A 22945-nucleotide genomic window follows, 5' to 3' on the forward strand; every position below is an offset into this window, starting at 1 on the left:
GGGCGGCACAAAGCAGCCTAACCCTCCCCGCCGCACGGGGGGGCACCGCAGACGACTCTCCCGGGGGAGCAAAGGATGAAGGGCTGTAAAAGCTACTCCCCCCACCCTAAAACAACCCCGACAGCTACGGAGAAGGTGGTGAGAGCAAAGAAGGTCACGGCGGCCGCTCACTACTGCAGGCCGGGCCGCAGGGGGACCAGCGCTGGGCTGGCGGCGGGGGCGCGGGGCAGAGTCCGCGGGGCGGGGAGAGCGACCCCGCTCAGCTCCCGCGACTGCTTCCTCCTCCGTCCCCCCCTCCCTTCTGTTCCCGGCGGAGATGCAGCGGGGCGGTTCAGGGGGAGCAGGCTCTGCTCAGCCCGCGCCTCCCCCCGCTCCGAGGTGGCTCCGAGGCGGCTCCCGCCGCACTCCGCCGGCCCGGCCCCGCCTGGCCCGCCCTCCGCGGGTGCTCACTCTGCGAGCCGTCGTCGAGGCGGTCGAACTCCCAGTCCGGAGACAGGGTCTCCAGCGCCATCGCCGCCGATCCAAGCAGCGGCCGCCCAGCCGCCCCTGACTCAGGCGCACGGGACTTCCTGCCCCGCGCCCGCGCCGCACGCCGGGAAATGGAGGCGGAGGGGAGTCGGGGCTCCGCAGGAGGAGGCGGGACAGCGCTGGCGCCGCTCCGCCGCCCCTCCCTGCTTCCCTCCGTCCGCCCGCCGCGCCCTGGGGTCGGCGCCGGGCGGCGCTGCCGCGGCTGAGAGAGCGCTCAGGGTGGGCCTCGCGGGGCGCGCCGCGATGGCCCGGTGCCCGCGGCGGGGCGAGGAGTTCGCTCCCCCCTTTCCTCCGACCCCCGGCAGCTTGAGCCGGTCGTGCTGGGTGAGGCAGGGCTGGCCTCGGAGGCACGGGTGCTTTGGGAGCTTTCCTGGTTTTCTGCTGGGGCTCGGCAGCCCAGCCCAGTCCCTGTGACACCGACTCCGCAGCTCTGCCAGGCTGTTGGCATGAGGGAAAGCTCTGCCGCCTAAAGCGTGACAGACCCGCAGCCGCCCCAGCGCTTCCCCTTTCTGGTGCTGGAGGAAGGAAGCGGTACGAGGAATTGCCCCTGCTCTGGGACGGTCTGGAGCTCAGGGAGAGTGGCGAAGCTCCCGCTAATCATCCCCCTTGTCGTTTGTGTCACGGCCTCACAATGGCCGTGAGGTACTTACCGGCGTACCACTTTTTTTCTTTTTTCCCAGGACCTTAGGGGGTGTAGAATCAGAATAAGAATATAAATACTTGGGAAAAGAAGAGAAGTAACCGTTCAGGGCCATTAGCAGCAACCACACCAATTTCATTAGCTCAGCAGAATCAGTAGCATCAGCAGAAAAGGAAATGGCTTTCAAAAGAAATATCATGAGAAGCATCAGCAATGTCAGTGGGGAAAATGCAAGAAAAATAGCAACCCGGATGAGAGATGTATCAGGACCATCCATAAAAGCTAATTTTGTAATGCAACAATTCTGAAATGAGTGCATGACCATCCATAAAAGCTGACTTTGTAGTGCAACAATTCTGAAAATAGCACCTACCTTCTGGTTGCTTCCAAAGGAAGCCATCCTTTGACATCTATTGATTTTAGAGTTTCTAGGGATAAAAGATGTGGTTGGTTGAATTATCATATTTATTGATGAATTTTTCTTACCTAAAGTGCATTTTAAGAGGCCACCCTGGGAAAGAAGAAATCAAATTCAGCTTTGTGTGAAATGAAATAAAGACTGTTTGGAATAAGTTGTTTGTTTTGTTGGGTTCTTTTTTACTGGACAGAAATCTGATTTGGAGCATGTTGTCAAATAATCATGATGTAATATGTCAATACATCTTCTCCACTCTTTGGCTCTTACGCAAACTGTTCACACTGAGTTTTAATGGAACCAGAAGTTTAATTATGCAGGACATTGACAGATGGTGGTGAACACAAGTGCCTCTAAGGAGATGATGATTATCACACAAAATGAAAATACAACGTCTGCTAGATTTTAAGGATCTTTTTCTGTCCATGCATCTTTATTAGAAGTCAGTATAGTTGCTGTACATTTATTCAAAATCAACATATGTCTTCCAATTCTGAAAAATGAAATAATAAAATAGAGTTTTCTTCACAAACCTTCTTTGAAACAAACACTGTTTCTTTCAGCTGTGTAAGACTGCACATGAACAGAGGCTTTCAGACTGCTTACAAGGTAGTTATCAGGCCTTTTGCTCTCTGTCCCAGAAAAAGGCGTCCTTCAGTTCTGCAGGACAGTACAAGGGAGGAACCTGCAGAACTGGCACTTGGTAGGGCTCTCACTTCCCACATCTAAACTGAATTTGTAAAGTAAATATCGCAGGGTTGCTTATTGCAAGATTGTGAGATCATCAAAACTGGATGCAAGGTAATCCAGGTGGGTGGCCTGTGCAGTGGCCACACCAAACCAAAGGGTGCACTGTGATCCCCACAGCATAAGTGATGTAGCCCTTATTTTAAATATGGAAAAAGAAAATTTCTTCAAAAGAAAATACATTGAAATAGAATGGGTTTTTTAAAAAAGGCAGCAGGAGGCCCCTTAACTGAAAAAAAAAATCACAATTCTACTCAATTAAGTACACCAGTTAAATTTATGCTGCCATTCATGGTTGGTTTTATTTAAATGACTGATAATTGTCCTTTCCTTTGGCTCCCTAGGTGGCAGTATTTTGTTGCTCACACTGAAATTATTTAGGTCATTTGGAGATTCTGCTAGAATTTCTGTTTTCTCTGAAAATCTGATTTAGACTTTGTCTTGAAGCTCACTGGCAGTGAGACTGGCTTGGATTTGATTGATAAATTTGCTGGGCTGTCTTATCAGTGAATGGCTTTATACTGTTCACTCGTGTGAAATTACTGACATTTTATAAACGGAATTTCTGCAAGTTGGATGACACAGCTTCCATTCTACCAGGAAGCTTTTATGTGGTACAAACTCACAGGAATTGCTAAAATTGCTCAAATATCTGTTAGAATCTTCAGGAAATAGTATAGTAAGAAAATTCTTTAGACTTTGTTTGATAGACAGTGGTTTCTAAGCTGACCATTACTGAACACAAACATAATCTATAAAACAATAATTTCTTTTGGTCAAGCCAAATTGGTCATGAAATGAAATTTCATAATGCATTTTCACAGGAACTGAGTAAAATGTGAACACAAATATGTTCCAGCTGAAATTACTTGTTACACTTGAGTACTAGAAAAAGTAGATGAGAGAATAAAGTTCAATATAGTAGAATTAATATTGTGCTATGACCGTTTCATTTATGAAGTGGTTAGGTTTCTATGGATTCATAAATCAACGGGAGCCTGATTCCATGAGGTATTAAAAACCCTTTTTCCTTGAAATAATCCCAATTGGAAATATCATACTACAATGGACAATTCAGTTGCCTGGTATTTTAAACAGCATTTTTCTGATATTTGAAACCATCCATCAGATATTTTAACCATCCAAACAGAAACCATTTTCTAAAAAAAAAAAGGGGGGGGGGGGCAGAAAAGCACCCTGATCTTACTTACAGGAGAAAGAATTTGACTTGCTGTATCTGCAAAAACCCAACTATTCTCTATGTTCCTTGTCTGTGGAATGTTTGATGCTTAGCTCTGAACATTTTAAATAAAATGAAGATCTTGCTTGAAGTTTTTGTGGCAGAATTCCCAGAAAAGATTTACTAGCTGCTCTTTGCAGCTCCACTCCACTAAGACAGCAACAACTTTTGCAGATGTAGTTCCTAATCTGTCATATGTAACCTGAGAGAATTCCATTTATCCATATGAGTAAGGCATCTGCACATGATAGTTCTTGCTACTTGTTACATTGGTGAAATAATCTCCTTTTCTCATGAAATATATACCTCCTTTTGGTTAGTCTGGAAAAATCAAATGTCAAGTGTAAGGTTTTAAATGGTTAATGTCTAATTAAGATCCTCTGGAGGAAAAAAATAATAAAAGTTTTAAAGATAAGTGTTTCAGAGATAACAGACAAAGTAACTTTCCCATAAAATTTTGCTTCAGCAAGTGGAAATGAACATGAAATGTTTTTATTGTGTAAAATTTTAGTTTAAACTTGTCATGCAATTAACATACTTAGCCATTAATTAACAATTAACAACCATACAAAGCCTTATTTTATTTTTTTTTTTTTTGATTACTCAGTCTTTAAAACTGGGTAAACTCTAAAGTACTCCTGAGGAATTTGAGTCTGAACTATGACCAAATCTTTAATCATCATGAAAAGCCCCATCAGGGCTGATTTCCAACAACAAAAAGCCTATGCAGAGCTAATTTAGTTGATTACTGAGTCCCAGGGCATGATTTTCAAAAGAAAGCAAATCCTGGAGGATTCCAAGCAGTTTCTCAAGCACTACAATTTGTGCACGCTGTGCGGAACAGTCTTTCCTAATGATCTTGCCAAGTCTTGATGGTGTCTTCAAAGACACTCTGTAGCTTCTGCTTCACAGAAAGTATTTAAAATATTCAGCTATGTTAGGTCTTATATTTGTTCTGTACATTTCTGCACATGCAAACACATTTTTGCTATTGTACAAGCATGTTTAACTCCTGAATAGCTTTGGTGAACATACCCCTCTATCAGTTTTTGCCATTTGCTGACCTACATCTCCTTAAAATTTGGTGACACAAAGGAAAAATCCTATGCTGAAAAGCTTACTATAGGTATTTGCAGTTTTTTTCCCTATAAACTCTGGCTTTATGAAAAGGGATCAGAACTGAAAGGAAAAAAAAAATCAGAAAATGAAGCTTAATGTATAAAATGTGCTCCAAACAAAGTAAGCACTGGTGCTAGGATATTTTTCCCCAAACGAACAAGAAATTAATAATTTGCAAGGTACTTCTCTGACTGGGGTACAAAAATTAATGGGTAATACTTTGTGTCACTTTTTCCAATAACATAAAGCCCAGAGGAATGCACTGTAAGTGTTACGATATTTAACATTTATGATATATTTACTAGGTCATACTAGACCTATCTCAAAGAGGTCAGCCTAATAATTTTCTGGATACCAAAAATCTTGATTGTAAGAATTTGCACTTGAAATTCTACACAGGCAATTTGTTAAGTGGTTATTAAAACCCATTTGTATGAATTCATAACTCTGATGATAATGTGAAGCTGATGGTATGAAGATACCATCTTTGTCTGTGCTTTAGCACACCTTCATGGCCATTCATGTCCCTGCCCCTCTTATTGTTAATAAATCTAAAATAAATCCCTCCTCTTTCTTCCCAGTTCTTATTTATATAGCTCTTCTTATATGGTGACAACAGATATCTCCTCTTGTGATTTTTCCCTTTCGTTACCTAACATTTTAGTAGTCTGTGAAGTAAATGGATGCCTATTATTTTCTCACTAGATTAAGAATTGTGTTTGGAGATGAAGGTGTACCAACTAAATAAACTTTGGTGCTTTACACTTGCATTGTTGAACTGTCTATGTTGTGTGTGTACAGGAAATAGAGCCACAGGTTATTACAAATTGCTTGCCCAGGAAAACCAGGCATTTTGCCATAAGCTTGTGTGTCAGTGGTTAAATGCCAAGTGTACTGTTCAAGTTGGAGAGGATTTTGGATCATGAACCAAGATTTGAAGTTCCATGAACTTCAGCAATGCTTTAATCCAGTTCCAAACTTTGCATTATAGGACCATATTGATGCCAGCTCTTATAGTAGGGGTTGATTGCATCCTATTTATTGTATGGAATTTGTGCAGCTTCCATCAAGTCATGGGAATACTACCCACACATTCATTTCTCCGACTAACAGAGGTAGTGTTATAATTCCTTTAGTGAGGACTGTCAATACTTGTTTGTGGGTTTGCTCAGCTGCAAATTGAGCTGCACATGATCTTGTAAAATCCTTGTATTGCTACATGACCTATCAGACTGGGCAGTTAATCTTTCTGAAAGAAACTGCCAATTCAAAAAGGAGAACAAGATATTAACAACAGGCATTTCAGAGCAACGGCTCCTGCAATAGTTAAATGATGCATTTTAGTCCAACAAAATTATGAGGTTTAATTGTTTTATTGTACAATTTAAAGAAAGAATATTTTAAAGAAATGTAGCAATGAAATTTTGTAGATTTTCTGTGATATCATTGGAAGATATGAAGCTGCATACCCATGAAAGTAGGCAATAACAATATTTTAAGAATAAACTGCAAAGCAAAATCTTTTAGCTTTCTTAATGAAATCTGGAATTATTGTACACCATTCTTTTTAAACCCACAGTGCCACAGATACTAGAGAAGGAACTTCTTCTATAAACATATTGTCCCACTTTGTTAATAGAACTTTTTGATGAATTTTACTTGTTTAGCTTTTAATACTTCAGAGCAAAGAAAGTCAACTCCCTTGGCTGATTATTCCATGATCTAATAAATCACCATACACTCCACATGATACCATCATAAGAAGGATTTTCACTGAAGCAGACAAGTACTCCTGTAGCTTTTTCACCCAATAGAAAAGAAATTATAGGAACTGACTAGTGATTTTTCTTTGTGGAACTTTCTTTGCAAAACAGAAGTGCAGTGGTTTATAATAATTTTAAAGTTTTGGTTTTAATTTCTGTTTATTCCACTCAGTGCCACCTACACTTATGACCCTTGAATAAAGGACAATATATAATTGTGCTACACAGGACTAAATCAGGGAATGAATAATGGTATGAGAGTCATAATGCAAGCCCTTGTGTAACTTTACTCTGTGGGGGGATTGTGTTGTGCCAACCCAACTTCCTTGGGGACTGACACAGTCTACCTCTTGCAGCACCTCTTCTTCCTATGGTCCCTGAACACGGATGGAACAGCCAGACTTCAACAGTTCTTGTCCTTAAGGTACTTCTCAGCATTTGAAATACCCTGAGGAAGACACTGGGGGCCTGGGAGTAAGACCCTGCTGATCACTGCTGCAGTTCTTTTGCAGGAAAGCATAAAAAAAAAAGTGATATCTCACTGAGACATGGATATTTGCATATCTACTCTGTTTTTAACTGTAGCAAGGTGACTGCAATCATAAGTTTTGCTAAATCATTGCTTCTGACATAGTTCACAACTTGGCTATATGAAATATTTTTCCATTTTTGTCTTCCTTGTTCTCCTGACAGGAACGTCATGTATTTCAGTTTATTACACACTCGTGTTCTTTGTATTGCTGGGGTTTAAACCTGACCTAATTTGCAATTATGCAAATTATTACTGTCATGCTATCTACTCTTGCTTTTGCTATTCCTGTCCTTTTTGGGGTCATTTTCACTTCCTTTCTGGTCTTTTTAGCACCTTGAATTTGTGTTTTTAAGACCTTCTCCATACCTCTCACAAGAAGATTTTGTTGTAACTTCCAAATAATATTGAAATTGAAACACTTTTAGTAGTAGAACTCAAGAGCAAGATTTTTAAGAAATAGCTAAGTAGAGTGAGCTGCTTTAATAATACTTGGCAAAGGAGGTGATATGGATTTCCAGTAAGTCATTAATGTTTTTTAACCCCATTACTAGCATGAAATAAACTAAAAATTAATGGTAATAATCCACATGATCTTTTACTGCCACAGGAGAGTCAAGGGAATGTTTTGCCAACAGCCTCGGTAGAGAGAGCAAAGGTGAAGCCGAGGGGCTCTGTCCCCTCAAGCTGCAAATGGCTGGAGCTCTGCTGGGGACACTGCACGCATCTCAGGCCGCAAAATGCCACCCGGGTGGTATTGGTAGTCGTGACTACGCAAAAGACAAGGAGTGGCTGGAGAGGGTGCAGTGGAGAGCCACAATGATGAAGAGGGGTCTGAGCAAGAGCTGTGGAAGCTGGGTCTAGAGAGGGCTGAGAGGAGACCTCATTAACGCCTACAAATACCTCAAAGGATGGTGCTTACAGGGTGGTGCCGGACTCTTTCCAGTGGTGCCCAGCAACGAGGAGCAACGGCCATAAACTAAAACACGAGAATTTTCACCTCAACATGAGGAAGAACTGTACATTGAGGGTGGCAGAGCACTTGAACAGGCTGTCCAGGGAGTCTCTCTCCATGGAGACATTCAAAACTCACCTGGACGCGTTCCTGTGTGACCTGCTCTAGGTGACCCTGCCTTGGCGGGGGGGCTGGACTGGATGCTGGACGCCACCCCGCTGGTTCCTGCCCTGGTGCCCGGCGGCATCAGCGGGAGAACTCGACCGCCGCGCTGGGATCGGGGAGAAGCGGTGGTCCCCTCCCCTCCCCTCCCCTCCCCTCCCGGCAGGTGCGGGCCGGCCCCGCTCCCTTCGGTGCCCGCGGGCCCGGGCGGGGTGGCGCCGCCGCGGATGCAGGCGCTGGCCCGTCGCCAGCGAATCGGCGCGTGTTGCATCAGACGAGGCGCTCCGCCGCGGCCGAGGAGCCGGCTCGGTGTTGGCCGGGTGGCCGCAAGATGCTGCGGACATCACCCCGGCTGCTGCGGACCATCTGCACCACGGCTGCGGTGAGTGCCGCGGGGCGGGCGGCCGCGGACCTGGGTCCGCCCGTGCTGCGCTGTGCTGTGCCGAGCCCGCGATAGAACCGGTCGGGGGGCAACCGCAAGGAGGGGGATGGCGGGAGCGGGTGTTTTCCAGGATGTGATGCCTATTGTCTCTGCCGAGGACTTAGCAAAACGTTTGTGGCACGGCAGGGTCGGGAAAGGGCTCGGTGTGGGTGCAAAGGCTGCATCTTGCCCTTTTCGGCGAGCCTGGTCGCAGCCGTCATCTGGGCGCTGCATCTTGCAGGGATGTGCCTGGAAGCTGCGGGGAACAGGTACCAGCGATGCTGTGATAGTGCCCCGTAATCGTGTGTCAAGAACAATGTGATGCAGCCGTTCTCTGCCTTCCTCGGGCTGGATTTGCCCTGCGAGAAGCTGAAGGCTGTCTTCTCAATTAGAAGGGACCGTGCTCGTTCCCAGCGCCACAGTGAAGCTCGCGGCTCTGCGGCTCTGGCCTGTTTCGTTTGTGACCTTCTCATAGCCGGTTCATTGCTCTGGCATGGGCTGCTCAGGGCTGAAGTTGATGGCCTAAATTCCTCTGCACTCCATGGTTTAGTCTTTTACAGCTCTGAGCATTTGTTTCAAGCCATTTTCTTTGTGTCTGGTTACATATATAAACTGCAGGACTCCTGCAAGGAACGTCTCCCTGAAAGCCATATCCAGTCCAAATTGTCCAGATGTGTACGTCTGGCTAGTTGAATAAGGCTCGGGGGATTTCTTTCTTCTCTAGAGATTGTTCGTTGTTTCTTGTTTGGCTGCTCAGTTTTCTTTGAGGACAGCAATCCTCCAAAGGTATCTGCATGGAAGGCATTAGAATAAGGAGATTTAACACAAGCCTTTTGGAAATTCAACCAGCAGTGACAAAAAAAAAAAAGAAAATGAATGAACGATGGGAACACATTGCCCTGGATGTGTATGTAAATGGGGGCGGGGCTCTACTATAGGCTTCTATTTGCAGGCACTGGAAATCAGCACATGTATGGAGATCTCAGTGGAAATAAAGTTGCAGTACTGCTTTTCAAAAGAAGCATCTCTCTGTAATAATTTTAAAAAGATGTAACATTCAAATTTTTTTAGCTTTACTAAATTCTTATGTGAATTAAGTAAAATATTTTAATCTTTTTTATTAAAAGGTTTGTACCCAGAATAGCGGTTACTAAATCTTAATTTTCAGGAAATTTATTTAGAAGCGATAACCAATTGAAGTTTAGATGCACATACAAAAGAGGCAGTAACATAAAATTATTTTTATTTTAAAAAATTCTCCTCTGAAGAGATTTTGTAAGTTTAGACTCTTCTTAGAGAAGAAAATGTAGATATTGGATTTATCTCCCTTTTCTAGAAAGTAGAACTTGACAAGATAGTTACCAGTATTTGTCAGGCTGTCATCTATGCAGTACTTAATTCTATTTGTTAGTTTTATTTCTATTTAAATGTTTTGGAAGAAAAAGAGAACCAGGATGGAATCAAACATTAAAATACTGTATAACTTTTAATGAGCTATTTTAAAATATATTCCATTATGGTATCAAGAGATCACATGGATAGAATTTTTAAATACAGAAGGTAACTTAAATCTGTGCTTTTGTATTGAGGTGGTCAAACACATGTGAACTTTGAGACATGTTGAGCATTTAAGATAAGACTGCTTGTACAAACACTTATTGGATTTTATGCTTCTACCTTTATCTTACTGTCTTCATTCAAATCATGAGTCAAGGAAACATAATCACTGTTAATCTGTGTTGTGCTATAAAAAAATATAAAGTTAAAGAAGAAATTAAAGGTTCAGACAGTGAAAACAACAGAATTACAGTAGTGTGAAAACTGATTTCCTTAAATATTGTATTTGGCAGCTCTGTCATAATAACTATATTATTCTATGATTAATCATAAAAGAAGGGCCAAATCTCCCCAATTCACTTGAACTGCATTGTTTACTATAAATAGGAATTGGATAATCTTACAGAAGTGCAGCAAAAGATCCACTCTGATGCTACATGACCATTAACCTTCACAGGCATGGTTCATGCACACTGCACGTTCATGGTCAGCTGCAAAAGGAGTCTAGTATATCTCTTAACATCACTGTCAAAAACAATAAAATGTTTAGTCTCTGTGTATGTTAGTGATAATGATGGAGTATCTGTCTAGCACATTATTCAAAACCAAGATTGTTTTGTTGTTCTTTAACAGAATTTCTAAAGTTTTGTGATGAAGGCTAGCAGTGGCACTCTAGCCAAAATGTGCCATTTCTGTAAGACAGAAAACACCAAACTCTTTTTCTTCTCTGTGTCATCTTATAGAACTTTCCATTTTAATTGAGTGCTATGTCCACATTAAATTCTTCTACAGAATTTTCCCACTTCCACAGGTCTGATCCATTTTAGGTACAAATGCTTAGGAAGAGTTTCCAAGAGAAGATATGAATGGCTATAACATCTCATGCACTTGTTCCACTGTAATTTTTCAAATAAAACAAAAAACAAAGAACTGAACTTGTGGTCTGAGCATGCAAGCCCTTCCACACAGATATTTTTTTTCACACACCGTTATCCACACAGATAACTTTTTTTTAACTCAGTAGAAAACCTGTTCGTGGCTGACTTGTGGGTACCATTTAGTGGAGAGAGAACTCAAGAATCACTGCTCACGGTTACCAGAATCATCTTGCGATTGAAACCAGTCAATTTGAGCTATCTTCTCAGTGTGAGGCAGCAAAGCTGATTTACTGCCAGAGTGATGTTTTTGTGCACTACAGAATTTTCCACACTGCAATCTTCTCAGTCTTGCCAGTTTCAGTTTGGATTTGGTGGGTTTTTTTTATTTGTTATTCATTTGGGGACTACATTCTCTCTTTGCTTCTCACCATTTGTTGATTCAGTTCCACAGCTAGCACAAATTAAATGTGTGGCTTTACTGAAAATATGCTGATTTACAGCAACTCATGATTTGGTACTGGAACTGCTATGCCATTCCATGTAATATGAGAATCAGATTTATTCACAGGGCAACATGAAGTGAAAGTGTAGGAATAGAAGGTGCATATATTATCAACACTTCATGGGTAAACTCTTTGTGAAAAAGTAACTCTCTAAGTGGTGATAAATTTGGATTTAAAATTACAAGAAGATTGTCCAAATATCAGAAAGGCAGCAGATAGCACAGTACAGAAATCAGAGGATTTCATACCATGTTAAACATGGTCAGTGATCCAGCAGGTTAATCTTTCTCCAATTTGCCTGGCTATAGTTAAAATACGTGGGAAAATCTAATAATTGTTTTTTGTAGTGCAGCAACATTTCTGGGGTAACGACATCCATCATAAAACATTGATAATTAGCACCACCTGCATCAGTTTGGCCTTGCTGGATAAGGATTGCAAGGATAAATTGTAATTCAGAACAAGGTCTTGTCTTTGTTAAGAACAAAATAGTGGACTATTTGAGGTATAGCTGCCAGCAATGCAGTGTTGGTTAGTAATGTTATTATCAGCAGTGTCACAGATGTTTTTTGCTGGCCAGTTTTAACAGTCTGATTTTGCAAGGGCCTGAGTTGTGTCCATCTTTGCATCTTACTGCTTGTTTCTGCTGCAGTGATACTTTACTATGCAGTTTCATTCTCAGGGAAAATATTGTTTCCAGTACAAATAATTATTTCCTATTGTTTTACATTTAAAAAAACCCACACTTCAATATTCCTGTAATGGAACCTACCAATTTATAACTCCCTTTTCTAAAGCCAGCTGCACAACAAAAATGTAACCTGAAACCAGTAAAATACATCCATGATATGTCAGCTGTGAAATGAATTTCAGTGAATTGTGGTTTTAAGTAACCTGTTTTTCAGGACATTTCTCTTTGTCATATGATCTGATGGGCAGTGCAGACCATTTGTTATCCAGTCAACTCAGTCAAAGTATACTCATGTCCCAGCACCCTAGAAAAGGAAGAAGAGGGAGAAGATAAACATACAGGTGTCAGCTTACAAGGAAAACAAACGTCAGTGGTTAAGACATTCATAGGGCACTTTGATTCCTCTAATGGGTCATAAGGAAAAAAAGAAGGCAAAGTCCAGTAGTGAAAAATGAAGTTCAGAACAAAGGTGGTGGGGAGTGTGTGGATTTATTTCCTACCTTTCTATCAGGCCTCCCAAGAGGAGGGATCTGTATGGTTTGTGCCAGATTCAGCTTTGAGGAAAGTTAGTTTTCTATTTATTCTGTGCGGACCTTTCCTTTTTAACCAGGTGTCATAGTCCATTTCTTTTTCAAAGGTCTCCGGTTTTTATTTTCCAAAAGCTGACTAAGAATGCAGTGCATATAGAGACTGTTCCACCCTTCTGCCATGTTTCCATGCTCATTCCTGCTCCCCTTCTGGCCCTATGTTAGGACTCATGGCCGTGCTATAAATTAGACCAGTGGAGAGATCCAGTTATAAATAAGCTGCATTTTTCATGTCAGTGCCTGCTCATTTCAGTACCCTAATGCAGTTCTTGCAGCTACAGCAGTACCAGTTCTGGGATAAAGGAGGTGTTGGAGGTGAGGGACTGGAGTTAGGGTGAGAGAGGAGCACAACTGCACATAAATCTAAAAGGACTCAGAAGGAAAAAGTAGTTTTTTCAGGAAGCGATCACTTGAAAAACATAGCAATATCTGATATTCTGATAAAATTGTGATGTTGTGATTCTATAATAAATTTCATAAATTATCATAAATTTAACTATCATAAATTTTAAAAAAAGTGGAGGTGGTTACTTGCTCTGTCTGAAGAAGCTCAAATCACTCTGTCTGAAGAAGCTTAAATCCCAGTCCAGTGTGCTGGGATCCAAATGCAGCAGGCAGTAGAAGTCCAGCAAGGGAACCTCACCTTTAGCACCTTTTGTTGCTAGTAGGCGTATCAAATGGATGATCATCACCTTTAACTTGGCAGGAACAGTGCAAGTTTGTCTTCTTTAGCCTATACATGTTAACCACAAATAATATACCTCAGTTTAATTACGGGGATTTAGAGGGCATGTTCCAACCACATAAATTATGTCTACAAAAAGTGTTTTATGTATGTTTCAAAAAATGTATTTTCATTTCTGACTATGGATAAGATCATGGAGCCTCTCATAAGAAGCAGTGGCTGCTCTGTCTAATGAAAATTCTAAAAAAGCCATATAGACGTCAGTGACAGTATCAGATGATACTTTCATGAGAAGTATGCTCTCTCTGAATTGTATATTACCTGTCATTAATCTTAAAAATTTGATTATTGTTCCTTCAAAGATGATTAGGTTAGAAAAACTATTCCATTTTAAATCAAACTGAAAATTGACAAAGAAAGAGCAAGACAGAAATATAAGCAACAACATATTTTCTTTGCATTCTATAATATGTTTTGTTATAATTCTTTTTACCAGGCTTATCAACATAAGCTAAAGCTAGCCCTTATAGGTCAAAGTATTTTTGGACAAGAAGTTTATAACAAGCTGAGAAAAGAAGGACATAAGGTTGTGGGTGTATTCACCGTGCCTGACAAGAATGGACAAGCTGATCCTTTGGGTAAGTGTAACCTGAATCCAAATGTAAAAATTACAGGTGTACATAGTTTTCCTTTTCATTAGAAGGTTATATCTATATGGGAATGACTTGCATATATTGCCTTTGATCCACTAAATCCAGTACAAGACCTATCCTTTAACAAACACCGGTCCCAGAACCAGTTTAACCTTGTCCATTGTCAGTACTTTAGAAAAGCAACTTTTAAAGTAGTTTCTAAATATGCAGGGCTGTATATTAAGGTGTTGGAAAACCAAAATTAATTTGGATATCTTATTTGAATGTACACCCTAGAAGTAATCATTCTGAACTAGAGCTGTATCTTACAGCAAGTAGCTGCTGAGCCTGTATTCAAGTGCAAATGTCTGTCACCTGCTTCTTTGTGCTGGCTGGGACACTCAAGGCCAAGATTGTTTATCCCGGGCTTTCTGCCCTTTTTGACAAGCTTGTGTGTGGCAGTGTACCTGCGGAGGCTATTTCTCTTCCATCTGGACTATGGAAAACACATTCAAAAGGTTGGAGGAGGCTTTACTCTCCCTTTTTCCATTCTCAAGGTGCATAAGGATTTTCTAGGCTTACTAAAGAAAGAAATTTTTCTTATTCAGTTTTGTACTCATTTTACTTAGAGCCCAGTATGGCAAAGAAGCTAATTTGGAACCATCTGAATTGTCACTTTTCTTTGTTTTTGTTTCAGTGACACAAGTTCAAAGACAGTGAGTTAATATGATTAGCAAATAAAAGTGCCAGAATGGAATGTACCTTTATGGAGAATCTGAAATCAAAACTACATTCCATGAGCTGTTTCAATTCTCTCTTTGTTTGGTTGGGGGCTTTTTTGGTGGTTTTTGTTTTGTTTTGGTTTTTGTTTAGTGTTTTGGTTTTTGTTTGTTTTTGGTTTTGTTTTTGTTTGTATGGTCCTGACACGTTTTTACAGAACTCTCATGAGGGAAGAATCAAACATAAGTTTTGCTTACTGGTGCTGTGGTGTTCACAGACTAGCATGTAATTCTCAACTCTACCTCATTAAAAGATTTAATCATACTTTAGAAGAATTAGAGAAGGCAACTATTAGCTTAGAAAACGAAAAATTGACTATCCAAGTCTTGTTGGATTACATTGTATAAAAAGTTTATGTACAATATAGCATAACTTGTTAACATTATATGAATTATTCTTGTACAGTTGTTACACTAACAAATGCAACTGAGTAAATCTTCCAATCTTGCAATGTGTTTATTTTTAACTAAAACCACAGGATTAATTTAGTCAAATCTTTCCTGATTGGGGAAAAAAATGAAATTAAATTGCTTAATAACTTCACTTCTTTTTACTTCCAGATGACTCAAAAGCTTAAGTCTCAAGTGTTTCCTGAAGTTTTCTGTGCCCTCAGTCAGCTACAGTCTTTATTTTCTTAAAGTAACTTCAGTACACACTAACTTGCATGGAATAATATTTAAATAAGAATTTACCTAAGATTTAATCAACAGGCTAAAGATGCTTCAGGTCAAGCTCAAAATCCAGTTTCACAGACAAAAAAGAGAAAGTAAAGTTTGATTACCTGTCTTTTCTGTTTCATTGGTACTTACTAGCAAAGTCATAAGAGTGAACTGAAAGTTGAGATTTACCTAAGATATAGGAAAGATAGTCAAAGACAGAATTAATAAAATATATCCAAGCACAAAGGTTTTTAAACAGCATACAGAAGAGCACTCTGTGGTCACATAATCGATGATTCACTTCAGTTGTCATGTCATATGTCTCTGACTTGAATTTTTAACACAAAATGAAAAAAAAAAATAATACTGTTCTTGTCCCTCAGCACTGGCAGCAGAGAAGGACGGTACTCCTGTTTTTAAGTTCCCCAAATGGAGAGCTAAAGGCAAGCCTATCCAGGAAGTAGTTGCAGCCTACAAATCAGTTGGAGCAGAGTTAAATGTCCTTCCATTCTGTACACAGTTTATCCCCATGGATGTTATTGACTGCCCAAAACATGGCTCTATTATTTACCATCCATCCATCCTACCACGCCACCGAGGAGCTTCTGCAATCAACTGGTGAGTTCTGTGCACCAAAACCACGTGTTTGTCAAGGTGCTGGTCTGCACCTGTTACTCTTGTAAATGCTGCTGTTCTCTTGACTTGCAAGTGGTCTGAAGGAACTTCTCTTGAGCAGCTGACTATTTGGTACATGAACTGCACTTCATATCTGGGATTCATTATTATTTCCAATGTGAGCTCAGCTGTTTCTCTGGGAGGATCAGTGGTATGAGCTGTACATTCATATATTTTACTCACATGTATGAATCGACAATCTGGAGTTTCCATAAGCAGAACACTGCTCTAGTGACTCATCCCCACAAACACTCGATAACTATCACAGGAATGTCTGATGCAGACCCTAAGATTTCACAGAGTGGAAGGGAGAAGAGAGAGCCCACAAGAAAAAGCTTTATCTCACAAGACAGGCTCAAATCATCACCCTAAAAGAACTACACTGCAAAAATGGCCTCAATAGACTCAAATCTGGCACTCTTGTGACTACAGAAATGACATTATCACAGTGTCTAAATTCAGTAAAAAATAATCTAAATATGGAGAAACAATTTTAAAAGAATCTTACAGGCAGCATGACGATTATCTGAATCCACAGTGTTGTGGATTCAAAGCAACAGCATACTTAGTTTTGTTTAAATTTAATCCTTCCTGGAAAAAGTACTAAGCTGAAATACTTAAACAGAGGTGTTGAGGAGACTATTAGAGAGGTAAAGATTTCAAAAAGTGTCAGTTGTCTCCAAGTGTGTAAAGTAAAATAGCATCAACTCAGCAGAAAATGAGAGTGAGACAGTCCAGAAAATAAATAAAGAACCAGCTTTTTAAGGCACAAAATGTAATACCAACAGTTCCTCCAAATATCTCAAAGGTGGGAGGTATGTAAGTGATAGAGATGTGGGATTTAACAAAGGTATTTTATCAAAGAGAATACCCCAGTAGGAAATCTGTATTGGTATTCAAGTTAAAGGAGCTTAAGATGTTACTATCCTACAGTCCTTCTTTGTGTGGAATAAATCAAAACAATTCTTTTGAGCTGAATTGTGAGCAGAAGACATTTTCGTGAACTGATGAAGGAATAAGAAACTCTTTGTCAGGACCACAGGACTTCAGCAAATTGGAAGTTGCAGATTTGAGATGACGTGCAACATTTCATTTTCTTAAGGTTATGTTGATGCAGGTGACTGGGAAATAGCAAAAGTAATACCAGTTTTAAAAGCCAGGAAACTTTAGATCAATGACTCTGATTTAAATATTTAAATTCCTTAAATAATAAGGAATACACTTTCCATGCAAATGAGTAAATGTGATAATGTGAGAGTAAGAAAATGAGAGGTCAAATTCAAAATTAAGAAACATTACACAATGCACACAAGGGGGAAACCCCCATGACTATATATAAGCAGTGTTAAAATTAATTGTTGTTACTCAGAAAAGGATTATTGTTACTCACCATGTAAGGATCCATTCATTCAACAGTTGTACTCGATGGTCCTTGTGGGTCTCTTCCAACTCAAAATATTCTGTGATTCTGTGGTCTTAAATACTGTCTGCATCTCAGTTGGAACATGAACTAGCTAAGTTCAGAAAAGGCTAAGAAAGATGGTCAAGGGTATAGGACAGTTTTCACATGACTGGAGACAAATAATGGAGTCTTCAGACTGGAAAAGAGGTCATTGGGAAGGACACACGCTAGCTGAGTCATGGAAGACATGGAAAGATGAAAAAGGAATGTTTGCTCATTCTAATCAAAAGTCAGGGAGCAGCCAGCAAAGACATCAAGTAGTAGAATTTTTCCAAATAAATAAGATCCTTTTATTCCATGCAGTTTGTTGGTAAATTGTGCAACCTCATATATAGAGAGCTCTAAAAGGATGCTTTTATGGAGGAGAAGTTCATCAAGATGTATTTCACAGGAAGGTGTAGACACAAACTCTTTCAGGAAGTTCTTTCAGCAAGTGCAAAGATTTGCAGAAATGGAATGGATTACAGTGTTGTATCACTGTGTCTTGCTCTATTTTGCATATTCCTTCTGCAAAAGGAATCTATCTTCTCCTGCCCTTCTCAAGTAAAGGCCATTGTCCCAAGGCCTTTAAACTAAACTAGGATTTGGCCTTGACTGACTGTTCTTGTGTTTCACCCTCTCACCCCTCACTCTAATCACTACTTTCACATATTGCGGCTACAGCCCTGGTGCTGATCAGATCCTTTATCCCCACAGTATAACCAAGAAAACCTTTGAGAATTAGGCATGGCTAAACATAACTAGATACAAACAAGGGCCCTGGGGTGCAGAGGGTTCCTCACTCACTTCCGTTACAGTCTGTTCCAGCTGCTGCCACTCTGTTATCAGCAGCCCTTTGTGGAGGGAGCTAGCGGACAGAGGAGGGGACACACAGTAGTCCTTACCTTGTCACCTATTCAGCATCAGAGGCATTTGCTTATAAAACCTTCTTTTCCATGCTGAGGACATCCATTTCTCACTAGAGAACTCTTTTGGAATTTTTACGAAATAAAAACCAGAAGAAATGCAGCTAAATATGTGAAAGATCTGATAAGTGCTAGCCAAACTTCTGTAAGCTTTCACTTCTGTTATACCTGCCAACTTCCACAGTTTTCTTTGGAGTTTGTCCCTTGTTCATCCTATATGTACTTTTGTGTACTTCACTCATTTTAGTAATGCAGCTTTCACTGCTTATAATTAATAATGAATCTTCCTGTGTATAAGCCAGATCTCAGACAATCCTGTTACAACATGGGCTGCTGAGGGAATACTTACATGAGATATGTATTACTTAAAATAGCATTGAAGTTTGCATGCATACAAATGGCTGAAAACATGCAGAAAATATTTTTCTCATAATTTCTGGCTGCTCCCTATAGCAAACTTCAGTCTGATTTTCCATTATTCTGAGACACATGCCAAAGGAGAGCTGTAAAATTTTAGGTGGCTGAAGCTCCCTTTGGATGCAGAAGCAGATTCTGAGCTGAGCTAAATCAGCACAGGTCTAATGTAAGCATTGCTATGTTCATGCACAGCAGCTCAGAATCTGGCTGGAAAGCCTTAATTCCATTAATAACTTTTCCTTAAACAGTTGCATATTTATCATTTTCCACTCTGAGTTTAACTCCTTTTCAGCTGTGTGTCAAATGTACTTTCCTTTTTGACCTACAGATGAGCCATGAGGCTTAGCTAATTACAGTAAACAATCATGAATTATTAAGATAATATTCTGTTAGATGCTTCCATCTTTAAAATTCTGTCATAACTGTTGCACAGCTTTTGCTCTGTGTCTTACCATTAATAATACTTTAAAAGTAATTATCACAGTGAACTATGTGAGACAGCCTGGGTTCACTTGCAGCATTTCCTATGTCACTTTGTGGGAACCATACATCAACAGTTTCAAAACTGTGGGTTCCTGGATGTGAAGTGAGCAGTGAAAATATAGCAAAGATTGTTAGGATTTTCTTTTCTATCTTCCTGAAGAAAATGAATGCAAACATGAATGTAACATGCGAGTTGATATTCCTAACTACTTTAATTTTTCTGTATTTACTGTAAGTATTTTTATGCCTAGGACTTTAATTCAAGGAGATAAGAAAGCAGGATTTACTATTTTTTGGGCTGATGATGGTTTAGACACTGGACCGATACTTCTACAGCGAGAATGTGATGTTGGCCAAAATGATACCGTGGATGACCTGTATAACCGGTTTCTCTTCCCAGAAGGAATAAAGGCTATGGTATGTTTAACTGTACTAAATACCAGCTTTTAAGAGGAAAAGGGCTTGAAAGTAAAGGAAAAACAGACAAGATATATGCATTTGGGAAGGCAGAGGTTGTGATACTCAGCCAAATCCTAGATTTCACTGGAGCTGTGCAGCTGCCCAACAGCTGAGGATATGACCTCAGAATATTTGCTGCTGACAGCAGGCAGAGCATATTCTGTTTCCACAGATGGCATGAAGTTGAATTTGTTTGGAATGTGGCTCTTTCCATACAAGACCGAATCTTTTAAAGGCTTAGCAACAGCAAAAAAATTAGGTGTGAGATTTTTTTAAAAAACAGCAGTATGGTGTTTGAGGCTCAGAGTTCTGGTGGATTACCTTTGGGTTTTCTATGCTTGTCATTTTTTGTATTTTTTAAAGTGAATTTAAAAAAAGGCACAAAAATACTCAGCATTGCTCCTTAGAGATTTTTTTCTCTCCTTTTATTTAAATGCAGAAAAATAACTTTTTGGAGAGAGAAAAAGGAAAAAGTTCAATGCAATCATACTGAGGCACATTTTTGTTCTGGAGAATTCAGATAGCTGCTCTGAGTTTGGTGACTAGGTGCTCCCATGAAATTCTGGAGGCTATTTCTTTTGTCAAAGAGACTCAAGGAAACACACATGTTTGTTCAGGGCAGCACTGGTCCCTTGGAGTTTGGAAATATCAGGTTTGAAAAATTCGAAACCAATTCATCCTTGTGGCAGAAAGTCTTATGCTGTCATTCTGAAGTATGACTGAAGAAAAAGGTGAACCAAGCTAACATTAAACCTACTTTTTCATGTAGGTGGAAGCTGTACATCTAATTGCTAATGGTAAGGCCCCTCGTATACCTCAGCCTGAAGAAGGGGCAACATATGAAAGGATCCAGAAAAAGGAAAATGCAGAGGTAGTGTGAAGTAACACCATTTTTTTGTGCATAGTACTAGAAAAGTTATTAATTCAGATTACAGTAGCAGCAATATGAAGTTAACGTGAATTTTAACTGAGTTGTTTCCTTACCTCTTTTTCCTGGAATACCTCTCAGGATGCATGTAATGGAGCCCTTGTTTAAGTCCCATTTTCCTTTCAGTAGTTACATGTATTTAGAAACCTGGTGTCCTATTCGGGATCATGTACAGGCGGCTAAGAAGCAGCTGCAATTTCAGTGGATTCTTAGTAAGCCACCATACTTGTGAATACAAAATTGAATAAAGGTCACTCTCTTTGTTTGCCAACAGGCCATATGAAATTCTCTACCAGAAATACATTTGATTTTAGGAAAAAAAAGTTTTGGCGCCTTTCCTTCTAGTGCCAAAAAATAACACTGGCCATATAAACAACAGATACAAATATTAATTGAATTCCCATATTAGAATTATTTTATCTAAGCATCCCTACTGCATTATATGATCTTATTTGTGTTTGGGAAGGTGTGGTGGTGCATCCTATCATGTCTTGATTTCCTAGATCTCCTGGGACCAACCTGCAGCAGCTTTGCACAATTGGATTCGAGGGCATGATAAAGTGCCTGGAGCATGGACAACAATAAATGGACAGGTATGCTCTGAAAACCGGAAAAATATTTTTATCTATACTCCTTTTTTGACTCCTTTTTATTATAAAATTAAAGATATCTGCATACAGGTGAATATAAATGGCTATTACACTGGAGTAGCTCTGGTCTGATGACTTTATGTTTTGTGTGCATCTAGAACAGGCACCTAAAGAAATATGCAGAGCACAGTAGTTAAGAGGTCTTAATAGCAGAATTAATTTAATTTGAAGAAAGATAAGTACAATATATGAAGAAAAAGAGACATGGTACAAAGGTATGAAGAGTAGAACAAACTGTGCCAGTCATTTTGGGAAGCAGGTATGCATTACAATATAATACAGCCCACGTATAGTGGCCAACATCACAGTATGGACAGCAAAATGAAACACTGTGGGCTGCTGAAATAACAGGGTTTCATTTTAAGAAGATGTGGGCCTAGATAGTTTGCAAAAATAAATCTCTGGAATTTTATAGAGTGAAATGGTCCCTCACTCTGGGCATGCACTGTCAAAAGCTGCTCCCTTTCCTGCACTGGTTGCAGTATGCATATTGTTACAGCTCAGCTGCTTTGCAGGTTTAGGCAATTTGCGAAGTTTTACTTGTTCGGAGTTGTAAAGATCTAGAAATGTTGTAACATGTTTTCCATGTATAGGTAATTATATTTTATTTCCATTATATTAAAGCTTCAAAACAGTATAATAAAGTTGTTAAAACTTTACAGCGCACCTAGAACCTGTGCACGTTTAATTACATTTCTTTTTAGGTGGTTACTTTTTATGGCTCATCATTACTTGATGCTTCAGTGCCTGCTGGACAAGAGCTGACAATAAAAGGTGCTTCAAGACCAGGACTTGTGACAAAGAATGGTTTAGTTGTTTTTGGAAATGATGGGAAGATGGTAAGTGCTCAGTCTGGCAAACATAAGCATGGATGGAATAGTTTGCGCAAGAAGGGCAGGTAGTGCGGAACTGTCAAGCTAGATAAATCCAGGTGCTACCGACTGACAGCTGATTCACTTGGAGTTTTATCAATCCTCTACCATCCTATAGAGAAGACATTCACGTTGTGCTTTTCACTCAATTCATAGTAATTTCCTATATGGAGTAAAATCTGTTCTTACTAGGACAGAATTTAAAAGACAGGTACGAGTGGCCTGTGCTAAATTGCCTGCGTCATATCAGATTTCCTGTAAGCAATTTATTTCACTATTTCAATCACTCTATTAATGCCTAAAAACTCTTTACCCAAGGATGTGCTACCTCCCAAACAATTTAAAATCATATCCTCTCATTTTTCAGGTATTAGTGAGAAATCTGCAGTTTGAGGATGGAAAAATGATCCCTGCATCTAAATACTTCTCTGCTGATGACACAGCTGCCCTGGAACTTACAGAAGAGGAGAAAAAGATTGCAGAAGATATCAGAGTAATTCCCTAAACTGCTTCAGTGGGATATTATTCAGACAAAAGCTTTACATACTTATTTTTGGCAAGGCATATCTTTTGTTTAGTCATGCAAATAAATTTTTGATAAAA

General features: G+C 39.9%; 2 protein-coding genes across 3 annotated transcripts in view; one reads left to right on the plus strand and one right to left on the minus strand.

The window, feature by feature from the left end:
* WASHC4 (WASH complex subunit 4) overlaps positions 1-566 on the minus strand; it is a 38182-nt gene extending 37616 nt beyond the window's left edge. For both annotated transcript variants that reach the window (XM_054271083.1, XM_054271074.1), the window contains exon 1: positions 451-566. In XM_054271083.1, coding sequence (XP_054127058.1) covers positions 451-511 — 61 coding nt within the window. In that variant the 5' untranslated portion in view covers positions 512-566. The remainder of the gene's footprint in view (positions 1-450) is intronic.
* Positions 567-8308: 7742 nt separating this feature from the next.
* Positions 8309-22945, plus strand: part of ALDH1L2 (aldehyde dehydrogenase 1 family member L2) — a 28601-nt gene continuing 13964 nt past the window's right edge. Inside the window, exons 1-8 of the mRNA XM_054272548.1 lie at positions 8309-8480; positions 13917-14058; positions 15875-16109; positions 19685-19850; positions 20662-20763; positions 21324-21413; positions 22175-22309; positions 22710-22835. Of these exons, the coding sequence (XP_054128523.1) occupies positions 8430-8480; positions 13917-14058; positions 15875-16109; positions 19685-19850; positions 20662-20763; positions 21324-21413; positions 22175-22309; positions 22710-22835 (1047 nt within the window). The 5' untranslated portion in view covers positions 8309-8429. The remainder of the gene's footprint in view (positions 8481-13916; positions 14059-15874; positions 16110-19684; positions 19851-20661; positions 20764-21323; positions 21414-22174; positions 22310-22709; positions 22836-22945) is intronic.

This window comes from Melozone crissalis, unplaced genomic scaffold, assembly GCF_028551555.1.
Source record: "Melozone crissalis strain CALT ecotype California unplaced genomic scaffold, PUWL_Pcris_2 ptg000004l_1, whole genome shotgun sequence".
NCBI classification, from domain to species: Eukaryota; Metazoa; Chordata; class Aves; order Passeriformes; family Passerellidae; genus Melozone; species Melozone crissalis.